This window comes from Zeus faber (assembly GCF_960531495.2).
Source record: "Zeus faber genome assembly, chromosome: 7".
Classification (NCBI taxonomy): Eukaryota; Metazoa; Chordata; class Actinopteri; order Zeiformes; family Zeidae; genus Zeus; species Zeus faber.
Window position 1 is genome coordinate 18,505,348 of NC_137203.1, and position 26,883 is coordinate 18,532,230.

Below are 26,883 nucleotides of genomic sequence, written 5' to 3' on the forward strand. Positions count from 1 at the left end.
TAAAAAAAAAGACTCCCTCCCTCTCACTCACTCACTCACTCACTCACTCACTCACTCACTCACTCACTCACTCACTCACTCACCTCACTCACTCCCTCCCTCACTCCCTCCCTCCCTCCCTCCCTCACTCCCTCACTCCCTCTTCCATCCCCTCTATCTTTTATATTTCTTCCCTCTCCCTTCATCCTTTCTCCCGTCCTTCCTCTCCCTCCCTCTCCCTTGTTCTCCTCCATCTGCTCTTCCCTGCTCTCTCTCTCTCTCTCTCTCTCTCTCCTCTCTCTCTCTCTCTCTCTCTCATCCGCTCTACCTCCTGGTTGCAAAGGCACTTTGCTTGGGATCTTTCTGACATACGCACAGACACATAATATCACAAAGACACACAAACTGTCGCACACTGGTGCGTGCTAACGGACCAGGACACAGGCGCACGGCGCGCACACACACACACACACACACACACACACACACACACACGCACACGCACACACACACACACACACTCCCTCCCACTATTCTCCCCTCTTGGTGCCGATGGGGGGATTTGAAACCGTCCAACTAGGATTTTTAAACAACTGGCTTTGGCTGTTCCTTTTATAGACAATCACACCCTCTAGCGACACGCGGACAATCCTCTGCAAATGGGAAGCGAATTTGCATGGGCGTTCATTTGCATGGGCGCAAGCCAGCCGTCCTCACAGAGCGGAGAGTGCTCGGAATGGGAAGGAGGCGCCACAAGACAGCGCACCGGACAAAACACACAGAAGTGGGCCTATCGGTGTGTCTGACCCATCCCGTCCAGGGCGGCGGGCGGCCACGGCGTGGTGCTCGGCCACCGGCTCCACTTCCGGCGCCGATGCCTGGGTCAGGGGCATCAGCAGGAGTGTCTAACCCCAGCGTGGTTATGGGGAGAACGTGCCAACCCCGCACGGAAACGTCGGGGGGGGTTCAAACCCAGAACCACCGTGCCATCAACACATGCTGAGTGCAGCACTTTTTCCAGCGGTTGCCACCGAAAGTTTTAAAAGTTGGCAGGGATGGAAATTTACGCAGAGAAATGACAGACTCGGCATATGGATTCTCTACGTTCCCAAAATATGGGCTCCGAGTGAGGCCATATTTTAGGCTTAGTCCATCATTCTTCTGTATGGTGGTTCTTCAGTTCTTCTGGATAAAACATAGGAAGTCCTCACGATTTTTTCCCCGATGAGTTTAAGTTGTTGTTGTTGACAAAAAGCGTCTCGGCCTGATGCTGCTTTGGAGGGAGGCGGGGGGGCCAGAGCGGTGGAGAGGAAGTGCTCTGTCACACTGCTGTCCGGTCTGCTGGATAATGGCGAGGAACTCACCTCACCCCCATGATGTACTTATCCACTGAGGAGAGAGAGGGAGGGGGAGAGAGAGGGGGGGGGGAGATTGAGGGAGAGAGAGAGAGAGGCAGGGGGAGGGGGGGGGGGGGGGGGGGGGCATTTCTCACAATGCCATTCACAATCTGCCGTACCAAACAAGACACAGTTAGCTTGTGCACGCATGTGGGTTTGTGCAAATCAGCGTGGGTGTATGTGTGTGTGTGTGTGTGTGTGTGTGTGTGTGTGTGTGTGTGTGTGTGTGTGTGTGTGTGTGTGTGTGTGTGTTTCTATCCATGTGTGTGTGTTACTATCTACATGCATGTGTGTTTTAGTGTGAGTGCACATGCACGTTAACTGGCGAGTGTCCGTGTATGTGTGTGTATAAGTCTGTGTAAGTTTGTCGTGTGTGTGTGTGTGTGTGTGTGTGTGTGTGTGTGTGTGTGTGTGTGTGTGTGTGTGTGTGTGTGTGTGTGTGTGTGTATGTGTGTGTGTGTGTTTGCACGCACGCGCATGCGAGTGTGTGTACATTCAAGGACAGTACGGGGCATCAGCAGTGTTTACGCTTACGCAATGTTCTGGCTCTGTGACCCAGTTGGAAAGGATGCACACCTCCGCCTCTCTCTCTCTCTCTCTCTCTCTCTCTCTCTCTCTCTCTTTCTATTGTTTTTTCCTACCCCCTCTCCCCCTCCTATTCCGTCTCTCCTTCTTGCATCACCCTATCCCTCTGTTTATTATTTACCCTCATTTCATCCGTGCTCCACTACGTCTTTCTATCTTTCTGACTTCATCTCTGTTCCCCTCCTCTCATCACTCCGTCCCTCCATCTCTCCATCTTCTACACCCCCCCCCCCCCCCCCCCGCCTCCCCCGCCTCCCTTCCCTGTACCAAATGAACCCCTTCCCCGTGGGGAGAGGCGGAGGTTCTATTTCAGACGAGCAGAATTTTGGATTTTTTTTTTTTTGGGATGAGTCCCCCGGGGGCTGATCACCATGACAACCACTCACAAGCGACAAGAAGATGGAGAAAGAGGACGAGCAGGAGGAGGAGGAAGAGAGAGAGATGAAGAGAGAGAGAGAGAGAGAGAGAGAGGGGCAGGGTCATGTTGAATGAAAAGGACAAATCTGTTCTGTTATGAGCTGCTGTCCCCAACGCTCCATAATTATGTTGGAAGACATATTCAAATCAAGATTTGTACGACATGGAGACCTTGGAACCGTGTGTTTAAAAATGTACGTCTGTCTGATGGAACATGAGTGTGTGTTGGGTGTGGCTGCTGTGCACGTGGGCCTCCCTCCGTGCACTTCAGGTGTTTCTATGTCTGTGGCAAACAGCCTGTGACTCCACGCCCGCTCCTCCGTCTGAATCAGATTTCTCCCTCTGTGAGAAATTAGAACATTTAAAAAATAAAAGTAGAATATACATTTTTTTTTTATTACAAATTTTACAATACAAGATTTTCCTAATTTTTCCATTATTCGTTTAGGTTGTTTTCACTTATCTGTGTATGTAGATTTAACCACAATATTTAAAATGTTCCATCTTTGTTTTATGTTATTGTCACTTATCGGTATGCACTGCTCAGCCACAACATTAAACCACCACTAATAAACACTAATATTGTGTAGGTCCCCCTTGTGCCGCCAAAACCTCTCTGACCATTCGAGGCACTCCCCAAGACCTCTGAAGGTGTCCTGTGGTATCTGGCACCAAGACGTTGCCAGCAGACCTTTGAAGTCCTGGAAGTTGCGAGGTGGGGCCCCCATGGATCGGGCTTGTTGCTCCAGCACATCCCACAGATGCTCCATCGGATCGGACCCTAAACCCTAACCCATCCACATGATGTAGAAGAAAACGTGATTCATCAGACAACCTTCTTCCATTGCTCCATGGTCCAGTTCTGACGCTAACATGTCCATTGTAGGAGCTTTCGGGTGTGGACAGGGGTCAGCGTGGACACTCTGACCAGCCTGCAGCTACGCAGCCCCATACGCAGCAAGCTGTGATGCACTGTGGGTTCTGACACCTTTCTTTCATAGCAGCATGAACTTTTTCAGCAGTTTGCGCTACAGTAGCTCTTCTGTGGGATCCGACCAGACGGCTAGATTTCACTCCCCATGTGCATCAATGAGCCGGTTCACCGCTTGTCCTTCCTCGGACCACTTTTGATAGGTACTAACCACTGCAAACCAGGAACACTCCACAACACCTGCTGTTTTAGAGATGCTCTGACCCAGTTGTCTTGCCATCACAATTTGGCCCTTGTCAAAGTCGCTCAGATCCTTACTCTTGCCCATTTTTCCTGTTTCCAACACATCAACTTCAAGAACTGACTGTTCACTTGCTGCCTAATATATCACACCCCTTGACAGGTGCCATTGGAACGAGATGAGCAATGTTATTCACTTCACCGGTCAGAGGTTTTAGTGTTGTGGCTCATCGGTGTCTGTGCAAAGCATTTACATTTCTCTGTTTTAATTTTAGATCATAGTCTTCACTTTTTGTTTTCTATTTGATTTGGCATCGTATGTTGTATGTTTCGCATGTTAGTGAAGCCCTTTGAATTTAATTTGCCTTGATTGAGAGAGTAAACAGAGAGAGGGAAAGATGGAGAGAGAGAGATAGAGAGTGATTAACAGTCGGAGTGATGCTGTTGATCATAATAAAAGGAGCTGATCAGCCAAATTTGTGTGGAGTGAGAGCAGCTTAACATGAGATTTCTACTCGGGATGTCAACGACACAGTGTTTTGCTCGTCGACGTGCCGGAGGCGTTTACCGGCTCGTCGCTGCTTTTTGGTGTGCGTTCTTTTTGCGATTCTGATGTGGAGAGTCACCCTAACCCCCACCCAGCTCCTGCACGGAACTCCTGCAGCGCACAACACCCCACACTCCGCTCCCTCTCCCATTTGGAAAACGATAACGTGACTTGTTTATTTTATTTTGAACGTTTTGAATTGGCCATTACAAAAAAAAAAATATATAAGATTTTCTATTTTACTGTCGACACGATTTTTGGTCAAAACTTAGAATTGCATTCTCAGTGTCAATTGAAAAAGAAAGCCCACTGGAGTTGTACGAGAACGGCAGGCCGTCCTTTACGTTCCCCCAACAATCCCTTGACGGAGACACAATCCAGTCGCAGCCTCTCGCAAGCGCATCAGCTGGAACGGATGAAACCAAAACGTCATGTGCTTAACCTTTTGTAGTGGGGGACTCGAAAACACATCACGCACTTGACATCAGCAGTGTCCTGTCAAGTGCATTTAGATAAATAGACAACCCCCGCCCCCCCGGCTGTCCTCCTTTCCTCCTTTCCTCCTTTCCTCCTTTCCTCCTTTCCTCCTTTCCTTTTTTCTTTCTTTGTTTCTGCAGTGGAGAGCTCTCTGTTTGGATTCATCCGATCCAGGCGTCTGGACTCTGAAGTGTCTGTCTGCGCTGTCACTAAGAGACACGGCAAACACATTCCAGTGTCTGGATGTGTGTGTGTGCGTGGGCGTGCGCATCCCTCAAAAGCTTTACCGCGACTGCTTTGGCGTTTTGGCAAACAGCCCCGTGTTGCACTGACTACGTCGATGAGCTATGTAATCGTATATTTCCACCGAGAGTGTCTGTGTTAGCAAGAATGCTAATTAGCGAGCGATTGAGCTTTCACACAAAAGAGCTTCTTGAGATTAATTGGCGCCGAAGTTTACAAAAGCCTTTGGCTCGGTAAATAATTTAGTTTGAACAATGGTGCACCTTGTCACTGTCCCTAAGTCGGCAATTTGGGGATATCTGATATCGAGGCCTGTGTAATATACAGTATGTGGTGTTTACACGTTTCATAACGTGCAGTGAGGTGGTGATGCATGGTGACACCAGTGTGATCACGTCTCTAATGCCCGTGGTGCAACATTCAATGTCCCCAAGTTCCCTTGAGCAGCACACTGAATAGCTGCCCGACCACTGCCTGATAAGATCTTGTCTTATCTCTGACAGCCTTCATCGAGGGAAACGGTCCCTAACCACGGTTTGAATGAAACTGATGATGCAACGTCAACGTGCATGTATATGTGCATATTGCTGTACATTTATACAACAACAGATGGGCACAAACACCTGCAACACACACACACACACACACACATACACACACCTTAACACCCTCAGCCGAGAGAACGGAACGTTCTCTGGTCTCGGACCTCCAATGTGTCTTGGGGTGCCTTGAAACCGCCTGCGCCAAACAACGTTTGCTGCTCAACATTTGAATTGTTTTTTTTAATCTTGACACCAACTACAGTTTCAAAATGATAATTATCCTATGTGGTGTGTGGTGTGGGGGTGGTGTGCCTCTGTGTCGGAGGGCCCTGAAAACCGGCGTCGGCGTGTGACAGGCGGAACTGCCGGAGTGGCGCCTGAACAGGGACACACAGGCGGAGATGTTGCGAACACACCAGTTTATCGCAGAGCCTGGCAAGATGTAACAAGCCGGGATGTCATGACGGAGGCTCTCCCCGTGTGTGCGTGTGTGTGTGTGTGTGTGGATGGGTGATTTACCTGTTGCTCGTTGATTGCTCTGACGGTTAACAGGCGTACAGCCACCCTAGGCCCAATTGCCTAAACCCAAGACAGGTGTGGCTGCTTAAACCACTCCCCCCCCCCACACGCCACATCTTATCTTATCTCAAGGTATTTCTGTTCCTCTTAAACTGCTTAAAATATGGGGAAACGAATAGGAGCAAGCGCTAATATTTAGAGCCCTTTAATGGTTCATGTTGCTGAATCCTATAGTAATTAGTCAGCTAGCTTTAATGGCCTATTCGTGAAGGACCACAAAGCTCCTGCTTTGACTTCAACAGATGTATAGAATTGAGACAGGTGCTAAAATTTTTGCAGCGACTCTGCTCTTTTCAATCACTATAATGTCGGGTGTATTCAGAATAATACGGGTCGATACTAACCGTGACTGGAGCCTTAGGCCAAATTCTAACTAAAAGTAACACCAACAAGGAGTCGAACCGCTACAAGTCGTCGCGATGAATGACATCTTGACAAAAAAAAATAAAAATCGAATTCCGTGTTGGAAATGCAAAAGAGGGTTTTTCAGTTATCATGGTTTGGTTAATTACACTGGTGAGATAACAGCATTTCATCCTGGGATTTAGAGGGAGAAAGCGACCAAAATTAGATGTATGCTCAGCCTTCTTCTGAATTCCAGGCAGGTCTTCCATCAGTGAAATTCCTGATGATCTGAGCCGGTTTGAGCGTGCATCGGGTGCAGATTGGACTAAATAAGCAGCAGGTCGGCCTCTCACAAAGGATTCTGGGTAAAATGGCTGCAGGTGAGTGTGTGTCAGGGCTAGAAGGTACAGGTAAGCAACCCTTGTTTGTTGTACTCCTTAGTTAACTCCTCGTCTTGGTCTGGGAATAAAGTGAACCCCAACCCCAACCCTAACCCTAACTGTAACCATAACCGTAGCACTAACCATAATCCATAAAATAAGTAGTTATAATAATAATAAAATAAAGCTTCAGGCTGACTACCTAGTCAGCCATTCGTTCAAGTTCAATGGACGAGTGTACTTTGGCTCTCTGTTCCGGTGTGTTTTGTGATTGTAGAAGTTCATTCGTTCCAGCCTGTTTACAGTGTAATTCTATGGTGGTGTTTGCAGCTGTGGGTGGCTTTCCTACGCCGCAACTAACGGCGGTTATAATTCTGAAGTAGGGCTTCATGATTATGGCTAAAATGATAATCACGATTCTTTAAGTCAATAATGTGATCACGATCATTTATCAGGATTATTCATCCATTTTGGGGATGTTATAGCTGTACGTGCCGCCATCTTGGTGAGGTACCAGTTGTTGACCAATCACTAGACTGCAATGCTATCATGTGACCTGTGTGCGCCGTCATTTGCGCCTGCGCGCACATTGCAGCGATGATAAAAAATAGTTATTTACCAAATAATTCCACAATAATGGACATATCCCGATCAAACTTTGACGGCAGAATGTCAGAACTGCCCAAATACACATTTTATTCACCTTGTCTGTGAGTGCGGCAGAACCATGAGATCCGCACACCACTGACGTCAGTTTTTCATTAACAAAAGCAATTGGGCTCCCGCCCCTTTGGGGCTTAAAACAATTGGCAATATACAATAAACCTCAAAAAATTCACAAAAAACATACACCCCTGTATCAACAGTCACATTCTGATTGACATTATGACAGTTGTGCAATATTGTAAACATATAAATAAATAGAAAATAATGCAGTTGTTCAGTATGTACTGCTGTGGGTTTATAGGTGAAGACTTTTGCCTTCTCTGTATGTTTCCTTTCACCGAGTCCTCCTCTCAGGTCGGGACTTGCACAGTGACTAGGTCTCTGGGGCCCCAACTAGAGTCAAGGGGTTCTCCATTAGGACGCCTCCTCTCCCTCTGCCCTTTTTGGGGCCTGGACAATGGATGGAGCAAAGTAAAGGTCAGGACAGAGGTTGCGTTCCCTTCTTTACTCTCCTCTTTTCCTTCTAGATATTCCCTTAAGCTTTGCTTCCTAATGTAAAAACAGGGATGTGAGGTGTACTGTATCTGAAGAAAGAAGGACTCACCGCACACACACAACGCATATAACTGGAGCTTTCCGACAATAAAGCAATAATTCTATCGTCTTTTACCATGATCTGCTTTTTATAGTCTTTTAGTGCCTCCTCCTAATGTAGTGAGGCCACATTCTCTCCTGAAACAGGAAACGGGCACAGTTCGAGTGATGGTTGGAGTGATGTCTCTCTGAGTGCCACAGTGGGGTCTGAGTGGGGAAGTCGACTGGATTTGATTTCAGAAATCTGTTCTGAAACAGCAGGACAGCTTAAGGCGTTTGACCCAGCTCCTCCTCAAAATCTAATGAGGAGTGGTGCTAATGTTTGAGTGGCAATTTCAGAATGCAGCATATCTACACCGGTAAGCAATGCACAATGAAGTGAATTGAGTATTCAAATAACACTGTAGATTCTGTAATTATCTAGTCAGTACACAGCAAACATTTATACCTTATATCACTGTACCAATAATTTATCCCGTGCATGAATCACACTTCATATATTCTGTACATTTTAAATATAAATGTGGCTATTTCTGTATATTTGGCTATTTAAATTCTATTTTACATCTATTTTTCCTTTATTCCTTCTTTTATTTACAGTATTTATCTATTTATTATTATTATTATTATTATTATTATTATTATTATTATTATTATTATTATTATTAAGCCTTTGTTTTTGTTTTTAAGCTCTTTTACCCTAATTGTTTGGACAGAAATTCATCACCACAAATAGCTCATGGCTCATAGCTCAAACAGGATGAAAACTTGGCAGAATAACCACATTCAGATGATGTTATGATTGAACTGTATCGTCCTTACATGATTTAAACAAGGAACCTGTTGAATCCTCACTGTAATGACCAAGCCAGAACCCTCTGTCCAATATGACTGCTCCTCCCGCAGAACGTCCATGCCTTCATGCTCCAGCGGCTCCTTTTAAAGCCGAGCGACTCCTCCGCTCCTCGCCGAGGTCCTTGGAAGGTGAGCGGTAATTGCTGAGGGAGGGTTTAGGCCGACAGAAGAACAAAGCACCTCTTTTGTTTCACCGTGCCAACCCCAACCTGTACGTTTCCGGGTGGCACTGGGTTCGTTCCTCCGTTGCTGTTCACGACTCATATTTTACATTTGATTTCCATGAAAAGGACGCCTACAGGTTATGTCCCGTTTCCTTTTAAGTGAAACTTAGAGAATTTTCTGTTGCTCCTAAACGGCTCCCAAAGAAAGGGAAACAGATATGTTCAAGAGATGAGCTAAATGTAAATATTTAGGGACTCTTATGGTTCATGCTCAAATGATTATATGTAACTTTTTAGTTTTGTTGTTACCCACATTGTTTGCATATATTCATGCAAACCTGCACAATTTCCTATTTTTGTCAGAATGTCAATTGCTGACACTGAAGTTTATTGTACATTTTTAGGGGTATTGTATTTTGAATAATTCTTATTTTATATCCATCTATTCTATCTATTTTTTTTTTTGTAAAATTTTAATATATTGCTTTTATTTTTATTTTTATGTTATGTGATAAATTCGATTACATAGCAGTCTTGTTTTGCAAATTTGATATTGGAACACAAGGGCTTGTGTCTAACATCGGGGACTCAATCTCTATCTATCTATCTATCTATGTCTGTCTGTCTGTCTGTCTGTCTGTCTGTCTGTCTATCTATCTATCTATCTGTCTGTCTGTCTGTTTGTCTGTCTATCTATCTATCTATCTATCTATCTGTCTGTCTGTCTGTCTGTCTATCTATCTATCTATCTATGTCTGTCTGTCTGTCTGTCTATCTATCTATCTATCTATCTATCTATGTCTGTCTATCTATCTATCTATCTATCTGTCTGTCTGTCTGTCTGTCTATCTATCTATCTGTCTGTCTGTCTGTCTGTTTGTCTATCTATCTATCTGTCTGTCTGCCTGTCTGTCTATCTATCTATCTGTCTGTCTGTCTGTCTATCTATCTATCTATCTATCTATCTGTCTGTCTGTCTGTCTGTCTATCTATCTATCTATCTATCTATGTCTGTCTGTCTGTCTGTCTGTTTGTCTGTCTATCTATCTATCTATGTCTGTCTGTCTATCCATCTATCTATCTATCTATCTATGTATGTCTGTCTATCTATCTATCTATCTATCTATCTGTCTGTCTGTCTGTCTATCTATCTATCTGTCTGTCTGTCTGTCTGTTTGTCTATCTATCTATCTGTCTGCCTGTCTGTCTATCTATCTATCTGTCTGTCTGTCTATCTATCTATGTATCGCTTTATATTAAGGTGCTTATAATAAGCATTAGTTAATAGTTAATATGGTCCTTATAAGATACTTATTTACATTGCTATTGTGTTAATAAGACTGTAAGTATTAATAATAGCACTTATGAGAAGTTAACTATGCACTTCTTACAAGTCAACTTTGCTTTGGTTGTGTGTAAATAAGACTATGTAAGTGTTAACAACAGCATTTATTAGCAGTTAACTGTGAAGTTATCTATGCTTTTTGCGGGTTCTTCATCTGGAATGAGCGCTACATGTGGTCAAGGCTGATCAAAAGTAAATAATAACGATACATAAATACAATATATTACCGGTGACGCACTTCTTCGTACAATCACAGCGCCTTTCAACATTCAGCTACACCGCGTATTGTGAAAGATGTTGAATAAAACACCACTAATCTGATCAACACAAGCTGGGACCGGTAACCAACCACCAGTTGGATACCGACAGACGACAGTAGTAAGAACAGCGTTTGAGGATGACGTCAGGCGCGCTGCACCGTGCGGCGGGCGGCGTTTCACTTCCGCGGTCTGACGTCATCGGTGAGGGCGCCGCCGACCGACCAGGAACGCCCTTATTATTATATCTTTCCGCGTTTCTTTTATTTTCCTTTTTGACGTTATTGTTTCTCGCGTGAGCTGAACATTGTCTCTCAAGTGCCGATGTGTGCATTTATTTTTCTTATGTAGCATTTTAAATGATAAATGTTATTTGACAACAGATTCAAGATTCAAGATTCAAGAGTCAAGATTTTTATTCGTCACATACATACACATACTTTCATACATATATGCAGTGAAATGTACTGCAACGCAGCCGGTGATAGCACACAATATGTCCTAGGGGAAAAAAATAAAAGTAGAAAATTCCTTTCTAATAGACCGACTAACTGACTCCTAAAACGTAATACAGTAAGTTGAATACTTATAGAATAAGATAAAAAATATATAGGATAAAATACAATAAAAAATAAAATGAAATAAAATGGAAGAGATAGAGGGAACAACAGTATAAACACATAATATATATAAGCGTCGTACATTTATTAATGCATACTTTATTATGCGCTCAAGTATTTTCTCTCTCTCGCTCTCTCTCTTGAAAACGCAATTTATATCAAATACAATAAATACACACATCGGCATGTGGGTCACAACGTTCATTTCACATGAGAGACTATAAAAATACGCAGAGACTTTCGATCGCATGTTAATGGCGTCCCTGATTGGTTGGCGTCGCCGCCGCTTGTTGATGTCGTCGGAGAACGAACGCGAACACAAACAAGTCATTCGAGGCACAAGGCCTTTCTCAATCGGCGTTCGTGTCCGTACTTGTGTTCTTGTCCGTACTTGTGAAGCGTCAGTCACAGCCCAAGCGCTGTTCCATTTCAGAGTACGCATCAAGCCAAGTCCAGTCCACATGCCCGGATGTGGACCTGCGCCGCCCGTTTTATCGAGGACGCGTCGGTGGTGACTTGTGTGGACTTGGGACAGCCAAGTATCCCAGAATGCATTTCGCAGAACGACCTTCCTGCGTTCCTCCCGTCCCCGGGAGTCTGTACTCCTGAGTCGAACTTGCCAAGTCTTAACTACCAAGTCTGCAAAGTCCGGACTTTGCAGACTTGGTATTGAGAAACGACCATCATGTCTCAGGTCAAGTCAAGTCAAGTCAAGTCATGAGTCTTCAATTTCCAAGTCCAAGTCGAGTCTCTAGTCGTTTATTTTCTATCAGGTCGAGATTCAAGTCATCAAAACAGTGACTCCAGTCGACTTGAGTCCAAGTCACGATGACTTGAGTCTGCATCTCTGAATATGTGCATAAGGATTTATTAACCTTAATAATGTCTTTAGATCCGCTAGCTGCAAAAAAGCAATAAATGCTGTTATTAACATTTATATTGTGTCATTAAGACATAATAAAAGCAAAGTTAACTTAATAAGTGCATAGCTAACTGCAAATAAATGCTATTAACACGTATATTGTGTTATTAATGCAATAATAACGTTAATAAGCATCTTATAAGGACCAACTATTAACTTTTACCTGTTCTTTTATTAACGCTTACCATAATATAAAGCGTTACCCAGCACACAAATGATTTTCAACAGAGAGACGTCTGTACACATAAAGAGTGAGAGAGCGATTGTTCCTCGACACGTCCTCCTCATTATCCCGTGTTCTGTGCCTCAGCCTCATTAAGCGCGTTGTTGGCGCTGCCGTGATGACATCACGCTGCTGGCACGAGGAACTTCTGACACCCGACCGCAGGGCCAGCAAACTGCCATGGCCCTTTCCCAAAAAGGGCCTCACCTCACATCTGACTTCATCGCGTGGGCAACTACTCTTAAGGAAGCCAGAAGCAGCTCTGATAAATTAGATTACTTGGTGCAATTTTGATCTTGCAACACAGGAGCAGGTTTCCATTATTGGGGACTCAATCTATCTATCTATCTATCTATCTATCTATCTATCTATCTATCTATCTATCTATCTATCTATCTATCTATCTATCTATCTATCTATCTATCTATCTATCTATCTATCTATCTATCTGTCTGTCTATCTATCTATCTATCTATCTATCTATCTATCTATCTATCTATCTATCTATCTATCTATCTATCTATCTATCTATCTATCTATCTATCTATCTATCTATCTATCTATCTATCTATCTATCTATCTATCTATCTATCTATCTATCTATCTATCTGTCTGTCTGTCTGTCTGTCTGTCTGTCTCACACACACATTGCCTTTGTCCTGTGGTGTGGACAGGCTTTCTATCAGAGAGGATCAGGGATTGGCGTGGATGTGCGTCCATGCCAAGCAGGGTTAGTGGAGCTCATTTTGGAACGATCCAACGCCTGTATGTTCAGGGACCGACATGAAAAGCCCAAAGCTCCGACAAAGACGCCCGGGTTGTTGGGTGTTTTGGGTCCCAAAGTGTCATTGTTTGTGGAGTGGAAAGCTCTATTGGAGGATCTGCACCATATTACAGTTGCAAACTGTTCCCTCTCTTGGCTGTTTCCTGTTTTGGCCGCAGGAATTCTTTTGGAGGCAAACAAAACAAGCACGTAACTGCACAGATCTGACACGGTTTAACCCATTCCTTTCAACATGTGCATGGTTAAAAAGTCCTGTATCCAACCAACAAAATACAACATTATGAATTTATATATGATGGTACTTTTTGGAATATGTATTTACACGTCATGGGTCTTCTGCTTCATTTACTGTATTACCCTAAGCTCCTACTTAAAGTCTTATTTTAAAAAACATTTTATTGTAAAACTTCCCCTCCTTGATGTGTCCTGTACCCGCCTCCCTCGTTTTCTATCCCTCCCATTTCAGCACTGTTTCCTTCTCCTCTCTCCCTTTGCTATATCCCCCCACCCCACACACACACATACACATCGCTGCTTCTTCTCTTCCGTTCCGTTAACATTTCCACTTACACTTCAATCTCCCTCCTCATTTTCAGCCCTCTTCCTGCCCCTCCTCCTCCCCCGCCTTCCCCTTTCCTTCCCCTCCTTTCCATCTATATTGCAAATGGCAGTGGTGCCAACTGCCAGAGCAGCTCCTCAATGTCATTAGAGCTGACCCTTTGGATTAGCAGGAGGAGGGAGGCGGTGTTGGTGGAGCTGCAGATCGATAGCGCAGCTTATCCTCTGGGTTCTTTGACTTCACTTCGGATTAAGGTCCGACCCGTGCCCAAAACGGCTGCCACTGTATTCCTGTCAAAGCAAACAGTGCAGTGTGAGGCGACAATTAAGTCAAATTGGAAATAGTTCCAGACACAAAGGCGAGTGAGACAAATGAATGAAATGCATGTTGTGCACATATGGCAAAAAAGGGTCATATAGAAATTTTATTGAGGCGCTAAAATGAGGTATGCATGTTATAGATACCTGGCTTACATATTGCCGACTTGATGAAGCTTATGTTTAAGATTGACAATATAAGGGATATTGGGGGATATCAAATGTATATTGAGTTTAAGATAAGATTAAGATCTGGAAGTTAAACTGATGCCGAGGCTGAACTGGGTGACCCATACTATGTGATTGTATACATCTATCAGCATAGATGGATCTGTGTGTGTGTGTGTGTGTGTGTGTGTGTGTGTGTGTGTGTGTGTGTGTGTGTGTGTGTGTGTGTGTGTGTGTGTGTGTGTGTGTGTGTGTGTGTGTGTGTGCGCGCGCGCACAGACATGTAGCATGTCATGAGTGTCATACTGTGTCCACTTGGTTTACAGAGTTGGCAGACAGAGCCGGCCACTGTGAGCTCCACCAAACCTGATAGGTGCCCTTATCAGAGACAGCTAAAGTCAAAGCCCATTACAAATACCCTGTTTGTGTGTGTGTGTGTGTGTGTGTGTGTGTGTGTGTGTGTGTGTGTGTGTGCATGGGTGTGTGTGTGTGATCACATTACTAGAGGTCTGTAATTTGGTAGCATAACGTGCCAAGCACTCACCCACAAAAAATAGACTCCATGTTTTAAAAAACCACAGTCAGCCTGGAGTGGTGTTGAATGCCTCAAAATGCATCTCACACACACACACACACACACACACACACACACACACACACACACACACACACACACACACACACACACACACACACACACACACACACACACACACACACACACACACACACACACACACACACACAGTTGTGTCTGGTGTCAAAATGAAGTCCGATGTAAACACACCTGGTCAGGTCATGGGTCAAAAACATGGGTCCACCACGTCAGGACCCATGTTTCTGGTGCACTTCTAAACAAAAAATAGACAATTCGAAGACCGGTTTTAACACTGACAGGAGGGAACTGTAGCTCTTACTTCAAATTTTATTTGGAAGCACAATGACAGGATTTGTACTAGTGCAGTGATTCTGAACCTTGAGCGCCAGACCCTCACTGGAGGTACGTCAGAGCTCATGCACCTTGGTGAGGGCCTGCATTGGAACCAAAGCGGCAAAGTTGTTCCACAGCTATCTGACTTATCGTTCACAGATTGTTAAACATGGCAACGTCCAACCCAGTCATTGTAATGAAGGGTGTTCCACAAAGATCGGTTTTGGGACCCTTACTTTTTCTAACATTTGTGACAAGTTCAAATTCTGCAAGTACCATCTATATGCAGACGACACAGTCATGTACTCCTGTGCCAACGCCGCAGACATATTTCAACACCCACAGATGGGATCTGTGCAATGAGATGGGGTAGGGTAAAAAAAGGGGTTTGGGTGCAGCAGAAGGGAAGATGCGTGATGGTGAAGTGGCAGCAGACAGGCAGGCAGGACGATTCCTGGGCTACGGAGACGCGGGTCAGGGAAGGACAAAACAGGACACGAGAATCACAAGAGACTTGGATATTGGTTGGCGAGCGTGTAGCACCGCAGAGGTGAATCAACAATGTGGCGATGAGTGGGTGAAGAGTGTAAATACCGGAGCAGAGGAGATGATGATCCGGCTGCCTGCAGGAGCGCCGGTGTAGCTGGGAGCCAGGGGAGTGAGGAGGGGAAGCCATGCCCACGCCGACATACACGCACAGAGGCAGACAGGAGGAAACAGGAGACACAAGGGGGAAGGAGAAACACATGGAAACACAAGCAAAACAACTGGAGGCGTGGCCCGGGCCGTGACACAGCGACCACCTTGTCCAAACTCTACCCCCTGAATCACTCAGCCTGACTTTACCGGTGGGCTGACGCACCTTGGGGCTGATATCAATTTTTAATTAAAAAAAAAATTAAATAAATCTCTTACGATCTCTTGCAAATCACATCTCTTACCAGGCCCCACCCCTCCCCCTCTGTCCTCTGTTTCCCATGTGCGATGGCGTGGCTCAGCGCTCCGTAGCTCTGCGGTGCGATCACAGAGATTCTTAATGTGAAGACTTTGTCGGTCAACCGCCCCCTCCTCCCGGTGGGCTCTCTGGGCCAAAAGTGCCGGGGCCGATTTTTTTGTCCCAGTCCGGCCCCCCCTGAACAAGCCTGTGCTACTACAGTCCTTGGTCCTGGAACGGTCTGCAGGCCAAGCTCCAATTTGAGACCCTTATCTCTTTAAGTGATTTTAAACATAGAATAACGGAAGTGGTCACCGTCAGCTGTAGTTGCTTCTTCTGACAAACAAGTGAACAAATATCGCTGCCTGGTTCATGCACTGTATTATTGATGGGAATTTTCTTAATTACTTTGCTATGTCATGTAACCACGACAATATAAACGTGTGTGTGTAACACTATATCTAAATATATACACTATATCTATGTAATCACATATCAGCACACAGTGTTCATTCCCACTGGCAGTACGCACTGTGAACTATCTAGAGAGATAAACTGTAAAAAAGGGGGAACAGCATTTTGGCGTCACAGAATCTGTGACGCCAAACTCACCATATGTTCTCTGACTCCCCAACATAAACTGTTGATCCCAGAGAACTGCTCCTAAGCACATCTCTGATCCAACCCTCGTGCAACCGACCCTTGCACAAGATAAATTCACTTTGAGACCAAGAACTTTTCCCTCTTCATTGTTTATTAGAAAACAGAATAATTTTTCCGACAATAATGTAATGTATTTCTTGTTTGTTGGATATTCCTGTTTGTGTTGTCCTGTTATTTGTTCCATGCTGCTATTTGACCCTGCCTTGGCTGGGTCACATTTGCAAAAGAGATTTTAATCTCAATGTGACTTCCCAGTTAAAAAAAAAAAAAAGTTATAAATAAAGGTTATATTTAGGGGGTCTTAATCCGGTCTCCCTGATCCGACGCACATTTTAAAGGAGGGCATAATGGAAACGGGGGAAGGTTTGTCGACTGAGCACGTCATTAACTAATCCCATGAGTGCACGGGAATGAAAGTGAGGATGGAGACGCCGGCTCCCCGCGGCAGCCCTGTGTCCTGTACAGCGTCTCCCACACGCTTCCACGCTTCTCTTTCAAGTCATGTCTTCAATTTATTCTGCCTATAACTTCATCAACGGTGTATTGTTTCGCTCCAACTCTTAAACAATGGGATCGCTGGCAGGCTCCGCATGCTCTGCTCCGACAGATCGACAGCAGCCGTAAAAATAAATGTGATCAAAGGGAAATTTGTGAAACAGTGTCTATACACTCTGCCAGTGTTAATGGATCGTTATACTTTATTTTATGTCTGCTGTGAAGCGGCCATTAGCCCATGGTAGGACAGTTACACAAGTACTTGTTAGAGACTGGTCATTTTTTTATTTGAAAGAATGGGGAAAAAAAAAAGGTTTTTAAGAGTAAGAGTGTTTTTATTTTCTGAAGTCAGTGTCAGGATTTAAAAGCGTCACCAGTGTAGTCTCCAATACAATGATGTCTAGTGCCACTAGTGCCACCTCATGGCCTTATCACTCTAATTCTCCAATTCAACTTTTCCCTTCACTGTGGACGGTGGGGGGCTCTGTGACAAGGACGAGCAGAATAAACTCTGCATGAGGGCCCCTCATTCAAACCCCCCCCAAAAAAACAACAACCAAAAGGAAAACCCACACACAAAAAATCCCTGTATCTGTCTATAATCACGTAAAATAATATGATTTTATTACGATAACACGAAATGATTGAACGTGGAAATTCAGGGACACTTACATTTCAATAAAACCTTGCTTAAAACAGATTAAATCTAACAACAACAAAAAGAAAAGTCGCCATAATTAAGCAGATTGAGTTTTAATGCATTTTGTGAAAAAGGAGAACAAAAATGGATTAAAAAAAAAATATATATATATATATAAAAATAAAAACATAAAACGTAGTAGAATTTTTGTGCTCCTTCGGTTTCTGCAGTTTCTGTGGTAGTTCAGTTCCACAGGAAAACCGCAGAGCTGACAACTCTGAACACGGGTTGAGTGTTTGTTTACACGTGGTTTGCTGCTGATGTGACCCTTGATTTAACATTAACTTTGTGATGACTGGCTTCACTTACATCAATGGCTCCGGTTAAATTTTGTAGCGAGTAACAAAGTTGTTCAGGGGGAAATGCCTTGGAGTAAAAGCAAACTTTTCTGGGGCTAAGTGTAGTAAAAGTAAAAGTCGACAGAAATATAAGAACTGAAATAAGGGACAAATACTCACAAAAATACTAAAGTACATTTAAAAAAAAAGTGTTTTTTTTCCCAGTTACTTTACACCACTGGAATTATGTTCCTCAAATAAAGTTTGGACAAATGAGTCAACAGCAGCATAGAGATAGACAGACAGACAGACAGACAGACAGACAGACAGACAGACAGACAGACAGATAGATAGATAGATAGATAGATAGATAGATAGATAGATAGATAGATAGATAGATAGACAGACAGACAGACAGACAGACAGACAGACAGACAGACAGACAGACAGACAGACAGACAGACAGACAGACAGACAGATAGATAGATAGATAGATAGATAGATAGATAGATAGATAGATAGATAGATAGATAGATAGATAGATAGATAGATAGAGACAGACAGACAGACAGACAGACAGACAGATAGATAGATAGATAGATAGATCAAGTTCAAGAGATAATTTGATAGATAGATAGACAGACAGACAGACAGACAGACAGACAGACAGACAGACAGACAGACAGACAGACAGACAGACAGACAGACAGACAGACAGACAGATAGATAGATAGATAGATCAAGTTCAAGAGATAATTTGATAGATAGATAGATGGCAATAATAGTATTAGTTACAATAATAAAAATGAACAATTTGGCAATATGGAAAAAAAATAAAAAAATAAAATACAAATAGAAAATAGATACTATAAACCAAAAAAAATAACAAAAATCAGAAACATTTGGAAATGTGAAACGACCCTAAAAATGAACAATGAAACACTGCACCAACAGTATAAAACAGCGACTCCCAGCACAAATAATGGGCAACACACATCGATTTTATTGAAAAAACATCCTCCACAAGCGACGTCCCGGCCGTACGTGGGACGGGCAAGGCAGTCCCGCCCGTCAAACAAAAAAAGAAAGGTTCGGAGAAAGTAAAGCGCTGAATATTTATATATATATTTTTTTTTTTGGACAGGCACGGAAGACGAGCCGTTACGCGAGATCCAGGAATAATAAAACTGACTGTCGAGTCGGATCTCCGCCTGAGACCGTTGTCCCGTAAGCCGGCGTCCGCCATGCAACGTGGGCCTCATCATGAGGTGAGTTGCGGGTCTGAACCGCAGGTATAAAAAAAACAAAAACAAAAACAAAAACAAACAAACAAAAAAGTTTTTTTTGGGGGGGGGGGGGGGGAGCCCTCCTGTCGCGCGTGCGCAGTTTACTTTTGGAGGTGTCGTCGTTGGTCTCGCTGCGGGAGTTCGCGGAAGCCCTGCACCTGCACACACACACGTCGCGTGTTATTTGGGAGGCTGCTTCCTTCTCGCGCGTTCTTGTCCCCTCGGAGCGTTTTGGACTCGTGTGGCGCGATGTTCGGACGCACGTTCGGGAACTTTTCCATCGACCTCAACCCGGCGAACGGCGGAGGCAGCTACTCCGGCGGGGACGCCCTGACGGGACGGATCTCCTTCGAGCTGCGGGAGGAGGTGACGATCAACCGCGTCGCGGTGGCGCTGCGGGGGAGGGCCGGCGTGTTCTGGGCCGGTGTGGGAAGCAAGAAGACACATCACAGCGCCAAGCTGGACGTCTTCAAGTTCAAGGTGGTGGTCATGCCACAAGACACAGGTGGATACGTGATATAATATAATAATATACAATATAATAATGATAATAATAATATAAATATAATGTTAAATCGTTTTTATATTATTATTTTATGTCATACTGCATTATATGATATCATATATCATATTGTATTTTGTTATTTTGTATTATTTTATATTACGTCACATTATTTTGCATTATATTATATATTTTATATGATATTGTATTATGATATAATATGATGTTTGTGCATGGTCCTTGGTGGTCCCCTGCAAAATGAGTCATATTTTTTTGAACCATTATTTTATTCTACAAAAATGTGCAACATTAGAGAATGTACCACAATGCCTGTTTTGGTTACAGTTTCACCCTTATCTCTCTAACTATAGTTGTATACGGGTATGGAGGTTTATACTCAGTCATATTCAACAATACAAAATGTTCTCATATTAGGGTCCCAGAGACCCAAGGGGGTCTGTGGCCTCATGTGTCTCAAATATAGGATCCTTGATATGAAAAAGGTTGAGTCACTGCTCTAAATAGTCAGAATTCAGAAAATTTGGTAGTTAGTACTATATATAATAACCACTAACAGTAATCATTACAAGTCTTAAGACTAGTAAGCACATTGAATACATGAGAAGTAGTACACCTAAAATGGTATTATATTACAGTAATATATGGTAATGGTAATATATTACAAGGCATTGTCTAAGTTTACCCACTTTTGTACACTCATAGTATATTTCAAATATTATTTAATCTATTATTCCTAACAGAATAGTATATTTTCATATACTAAATGTACACTTCCATTACACCCAGAATGTACTTGTTAAATATTTATGTAATTCAAAATGTATTTATGGAATGTCCCAAACAATACTTTACTTTAATAAAGTATACTAGAAATTGTTCCATTTTAGCAGAAGTTCAACTTCTGTGCCAATTCTATACAATCAGTAGTACAATAAGTACAAAATGAGTTGTTCCATCTTGGTACACTTTATATATCCTAACATTAGTCTGGCTGCAAGTATGTATTAGTTTACTGAGCATCATAACATTTATACTTGAGCATGCTGTTTTCTTTACATGGGTTTCTCTGCAGCTGGTCCGACAAAACTTCTGCCAGGGACGCATGTTTATCCTTTCACATTTCAGCTGCCACACGGGTGAGTATGTAAATGTATTTCTTAAATAATTTCTTTGACATTAAACATTTTTGGGCTGTTAAGTTGAATTTTGAGTTGTTTGAGGTTTGGGCGATATATGGTTATAATATCAATAGCGTGATATGAGAATAGAAATCATCTGGGATTTTGGTTTACGTGAGATCTTGATATAGTTTAATGTTTTCTTTAAGCAGCATTACAGTAAAATAATGTGATTTTCTTTTCTCCACGTAGTGACTTCCCCTCCTCTTTCCATGGTCTCCACGGCAAAATAGTCTACACCCTGACAGTGGCTATAGACAGGCCGTGGCACATGTCTAAAGAGTTTGTGACAGAATTCAATTTTGTAAATCCTCATTGTGCAAACCAAACAGAACTTATGGTGAGTTACTGGATACAGTTGCAGTAAGTATTTCTGTTTTTTAGAAATATCAATTCAGTCATTAGGCAATTTGGAATTGATTCTAAATCATTACTGATTCTTGATACCCAGCCATAGGTTGACATCAACAAACCCGACCTGAGTAAATAAAATTGAACTACAGTAGAGGAAAACATTAACTGTATTCACACTGACTCTTCTTTGGTCTCTCTTTTTTGCGGGTAGTCCCCCCTGGCTGGCTCCAACAGCATGACGCTGTGCTGCTTGTGGTGCTCCTCCGGTCCAATTTCCATGGACGTCCGCCTGGAGAGGAAGGCATTCCTCCCTGGTACGGTGACACCAGCATCTCCATATGTGTCTGTATAAGTTTGGGTGTATCTTTGGTGCGTGTCGTTGCTGTTTGGATAGATAGATAAAAATTGGCAAGATGAGATAAACAAAGGGTTGCACATTTTTTTTTTTGGCAATATACAATAAACCTCAAAATTAACAAAAGAAAATCGAAACAAATTGCATGAATATAATTGTGGTGTGGGGATGGTCTGGTTTGAACAGTCACGCCTGACCTGGATCTAGGAAATTGGGATCAGAGTGTGTCTCTTTGCCGGAGGGCCCCGAATACGCCACTTGGGTGGCGTGTGGTAGGCGAAACTGGCACCTGAACAGAGATACAGAAGATCTGGGGTTGTAAACACGAGTTTATTGTAGCGAGGGGGCCAGCTGGAATTAGCCCAGGAGCAGAGAGACACATATCATGACACAGGCTCCTCTCCTGAGTGAGTGTGGGGATTGGGGTTTTACCTGCTGCTCGTTCGACCAACCAACGAGCAACAGGTATGCAGCCACTCTGATCCCAATCACCTAGATCCAGCGCAGGTGTGGCTGCTCAAACCAGACCATCCCCACACAACAATTTTATACAATCTGTAGAAATACTGTGTGTGGATTGTGCCTCAAATGTAACAATTCTTGTGTGTTACATACATTATGACATAAAGGTGCAATCAGTTTAAACACTCGCCCTGATGTAGGGGAACTCGTCACCATCTTCTGTGAGTTCAGCAACAACTCGTTTCGCACGACCACACCCAAGGCTCAGCTCTTCCAGAAGCAGGCCTTCTTCACCCACGGCCGTGAGTACCACAGGAGGCAACAAAAGCTACTGACCTCGGGGGCAGGGCCCCCGATCCGAGGCCACACCTCCAAGGCCACCAGCGAGATCACACTCACCATCCCTGCAGACACAGCATTCACCATCTCCAACTGTAACCTCATAGGGGTGGACTACATCATCGTGGTAGGTGAAGAAAGATAGATAGATAGGTAGATAGATAGATAGATAGAGAGGGATGATGGATGGAAGATGGATGGATAGATAGAAAAGGATGATACATAGATTGATCAGAATCGTCCTTATTGCCAAGTAAGTTTACATGTACAAGGAATTTGTCTTGGTGTTCGGTGCATACATGAAACATAAATGTAAATTAAAGAAACAGGAAAACAATTAGTAAAATATATATGAATATGTAAAATAAGGCTGTCTTTGTTTTTCAAATAAAGCTGTACAGTATGCAGGAATGTGCAAATGTGCAGTATTAAGTGTAACAGTATGTGCAATGTTCACGGATAATAGTCCAGAAGAATGAGGAATGTGCGTTAATGTAACGAGTGAGAGTGTAGTATCCATGGGAGGGGGGGGCAGTTTCAGTGGGGGGTCCCGGGCCTTGTTGATGGGACCAGGTACAGATGGGAAGAAACTGTTCTTGTGGCGAGATGTTTTGGCCTGGTTGGACCGCAGCCTCCTGCCAGAGGGAAGTGTTTCAAACAGTTTGTGTCCGGCGTGGGAGGGGTCAGCCACAATCTTACGTGCACGCCTCAGGGTCCTGGAGGCGTACAGGTCCTGGAGAGATGGCTAATTGCGGCTAATCACCTTCCCAGCAGAGCGAATGACACGCTGCAGTCTGCCCTTGTCCTTGGTGGTTGCAGCAGCATACCAGATGGTGATGGAGGAGGTGAGGATGGACTCAATGATGGAGGTGTAGAAGTGCACCATCATCCTCTCAGGCAGGTTGAACTTCCTCAGCTGTCGCAGAAAGTACGTCCTCTGCTGGGCTTTCTTGATAATGGAGCTGATGTTCAGCTCCCACTTGAAATCCTCAGAGATGATGGTTCCCAGGAAGCAGCAGGACTCCACGGAGTCGACTGGGGAGTCACACAGGGTGATAGTGGTGAGTGGGGCTGCGTTCTTCCTGAAGTCGACAACCATCTCCACTGTCTTCACAGCGTTGAGCTCTAGGTTGTTCTGGCTGCACCAAGTCACCAGATGGTCACGCTCCCACCTGTAGACGGACTCATCCCCACCAGAGATGAGCCCAATGAGGGTGGTGTCGTCAGCAAAATTCAGGAGCCTGACAGGCTGGAGGTGCAGCTGTTGGTGCTGATGATCCAGGAGTCAGAGAATTGTTTTCCCAGCCTCACATGCTGCTTCCTGTCAGACACGAAGTCTGTAATCTGACTGCCGGTGGAGTCAGGCACGCTCAGCGTGAGAGCTTGTCCTGTAGAATAGCCAGGATGATTGTGTTGAAGGCGGAGTTGAAATCCACAAACAGGATCCTGGCATAGGTTCCTGAGGACCTGTTGGCTCTGTAGGCGAAGTGCAGGGGGTCCAGGAAAGGGTCTGTGATGGATTTGAGGTGGGAAAGCACAAGGTGTTCAAAAGACCTCATCACTACAGAGGTCAAGGCAACGGGTCCGTAATCATTAAATCCTGTGGTCCTTGACTTCTTTGGGACTGGGATGATGGTGGAGGATTTAAAACAGGCTGGTACATGGCATGTCTCCAGTGAGGTGCTGAAAATGGAGACAGCTGATCAGCACAGTGCTTCAGGGTGGATGGAGATACAGAGTCTGGTCTGGCTGCTTTGGGGGGGTTCTGCCTCTTGAAAAGCCTGTCGACGTCCCTCTCCAGGATCGAAAGGTTGTCACTGTGGTGGGGGAGGAGGGAGGGGCCTCTAAGGTGAGTAGTTGTGAAGAGGTCCAGTCTCCTGCTGTGGTGGGGGAGGTGGAGCTCATAGGCCGGGGCTGGTGAAAGGTGTCACAGGGATGGTGTCAGGACTGTCCCATTGTCTTTCAAAGTGACAGTAGAAGTTGTTCAGGTCGTTGGCCAGGCGTGAGTTATTCATGGAGTGAGGTGTTTAGGTTTGAGGTTCGTGATTTGTCTGAACCGTTTCCAGACAGAGACAGTCATTGGTTGAAAACTTGTCTTGGAGTCTCTTTGAGTACAGTACTTGAGCAACTTGCACCTCTTTGCTCAACCTGTACGTAGCCACTTTAAACATATCTCTGCCCCACCCCAGCAGTCCTGAAAACATTCCAGTTGGTGCAGTCCAAGCATGCCTGAAGATCCTCCGCAGCTTCACTGGTCCACTTCTTTGATGTCCTCACCACAGGTTTACACAGCTTTAATTTCTGCCTGTATGAAGGAATCAGGAGTGTCCCAGTACGCCTCGAGGGACGGCGTGATAGGCACTGCTTACTGTGGTGTAACAGTATTCTCCTCTCCGGTGGGGCATTTAATAAACTGTCTATATTTGGGGAGTTCATGGCTGAGGTTGCCTTTGTTAAAGTCGCCAAGGACAATAACTAGGGAGTCTGGGTTTGTCCTTTCCACACTCCGTATCTGATTGGCGAGCATGCTCTGTGCGTCCTGCACGTTGGTCCAGTATCGTTCCACTCAGCCACGTCTCCGTGAAGCACAAAACAGAAGATGAAGAAAAGTCTCTGTTCTTCCCCAACAGTAGCTGAAGTTCGTCTAGGTTTGTTTCAGAGTGAACGCACATTAGAGAGAAATATTCCAAGTAACGGTGTGCGTTTGTCCGCGGAGGGCGGACAAATGCACCGGCGCGTCTCCCTCTCCTCCGGCGTTTCACTGGCTGCACAAAGGTGAGAGCACCTTTGACCAGAATGTTCAGTAATTCCACGGATGTGGTGATGAAAGTGGGCAATAAATCCACAGGGGTTGTAGCCCCGATGTTCTTGAGCTCTTCTCTGGTGTATGAGCTCCTGGAATTGTCACAAAGATCTAAATTAACAAACAAAATAAGACAAAACAACGCACACCCAGCCGACTGTATGAGGCGCCATCTTGAATCAGTAAGATGGATAGGGATGATAGATAAATAGAAATGGATGGAAAGATAGAGAGGGGTGGAAAGGTAGATTGATAGATAAGGGATAAAGAGAGATAGCTTCATAGATAAAGAGGGATAGATACTGTAGAGGGGGATGGATATGAAATGAAAATGAACAATAAACAATTTGCAAAATACAACAACATAATGATGAACAATAAATATAAACCTAAAACTTTACAAAAAGCACTAAACAGATTTCGGACTATGTTTTCAAAAATCTTATTTCAGAATCGAGCTTTATTGGCCAGGTATCTGTGACTCTCCTTACAGTAAAATGTAAAAGAAAGAAAGAAAGAAAGAAAGAAAGAAAGAAAAAGTAAAGCTGCTTTATACTGTAGTCACCAGTGTGTGTCCAAAAATGGCATCATCGGAGCAATTTAATTGATACATTGGGTGAATGAATTCTGAATGAATTCTTTGTTTTTGGTGATTCTTTTCTGCCCTGTTAGGTCAGCCTCTGTGTCAGCGGTTCCCCAGACCTTGAAGTTCTGTTTCCCATCATCATCACCGCGCTTCCTGGACGCATCGCACCCCCGCCACATTTGTGAAGATGTCCAACTGTTTTTCCAAAATATTTTAATTTCTCTCCTGAAGAAGCACCTTTTGTTGCACATCTGCCAAAAACGGATCGTCAAAGTTCACATTGTTGAATAACAAAATATATTCTTCTTAAATTCTAAGTGTGTTTTAGATTCCTTCGCTACCTTTTATGTTGTAAACAGTATTACTCAGGGATTTCTCAGAATGGTATTATGTCTGATCAATTATTATTGATCAGACAGTTTTGATCAGTTTGCCTCTGTTGCTATGCTTGTTTCTTTATTCTTATTTTTGTTTTTTTACTGTGACAACTGTTTCATGGTTCTCTGGAATTACATTGTGCATAAATAGTTTGGATACTTCAGTTTTTAAGTGTGTTTTTTTTAAGCATGTGTTGAATGTAGGCACTCCATTTACTGAGTAGTACATTCTTGTACGACTCACTCAGTACAAGTGAATGTACTGAGGGACACATGAGAGCAGCCTTGAGTTGGTTACCTGATATGTATTTCAGTTGCTACCTTGGTTTTCAAGTTCAAGAGATTATTTGTCACATACATATACATACGGTCATACATATATGCAGTGAAATGTCATGACACCCGGTGATTACGCACAATAAGCTTTACAAGCTCTAAAAATACAAAAATGTGCATAATCGACATAAGGTGCTCGCGCAGGTG

At 43.9% G+C, this 26,883-nt stretch overlaps 1 protein-coding gene across 1 annotated transcript; it reads left to right on the forward strand.

Annotated features, from left to right (window-relative positions):
• The first annotated feature begins 19,580 nt into the window (after positions 1 to 19,580).
• LOC307233310 (arrestin domain-containing protein 3-like) lies at positions 19,581 to 26,545 on the forward strand. The gene is made up of 6 exons (XM_080004628.1): positions 19,581 to 19,928; positions 21,019 to 21,082; positions 21,317 to 21,464; positions 21,690 to 21,792; positions 22,496 to 22,761; positions 26,110 to 26,545. Exons 1-6 carry the CDS (start codon positions 19,673 to 19,675, stop codon positions 26,206 to 26,208), a joined length of 936 nt encoding a protein of 311 aa, XP_079860754.1. The 5' UTR covers positions 19,581 to 19,672; the 3' UTR covers positions 26,209 to 26,545.
• The last annotated feature ends 338 nt before the right edge of the window (positions 26,546 to 26,883 follow it).

Excerpts from the sequence above, each read along its gene's own strand:
- LOC307233310 (XM_080004628.1), top strand. The coding sequence starts at position 19,673 with ATGTTCGGACGCACGTTCGGGAACTTTTCCATCGACCTCAACCCGGCG. Across the intron at positions 19,929-21,018 it reads GGTCATGCCACAAGACACAG|CTGGTCCGACAAAACTTCTG; the intron begins GTGGATACGTGA and ends GTTTCTCTGCAG. Across the intron at positions 21,793-22,495 it reads GAGGAAGGCATTCCTCCCTG|GGGAACTCGTCACCATCTTC; the intron begins GTACGGTGACAC and ends GCCCTGATGTAG.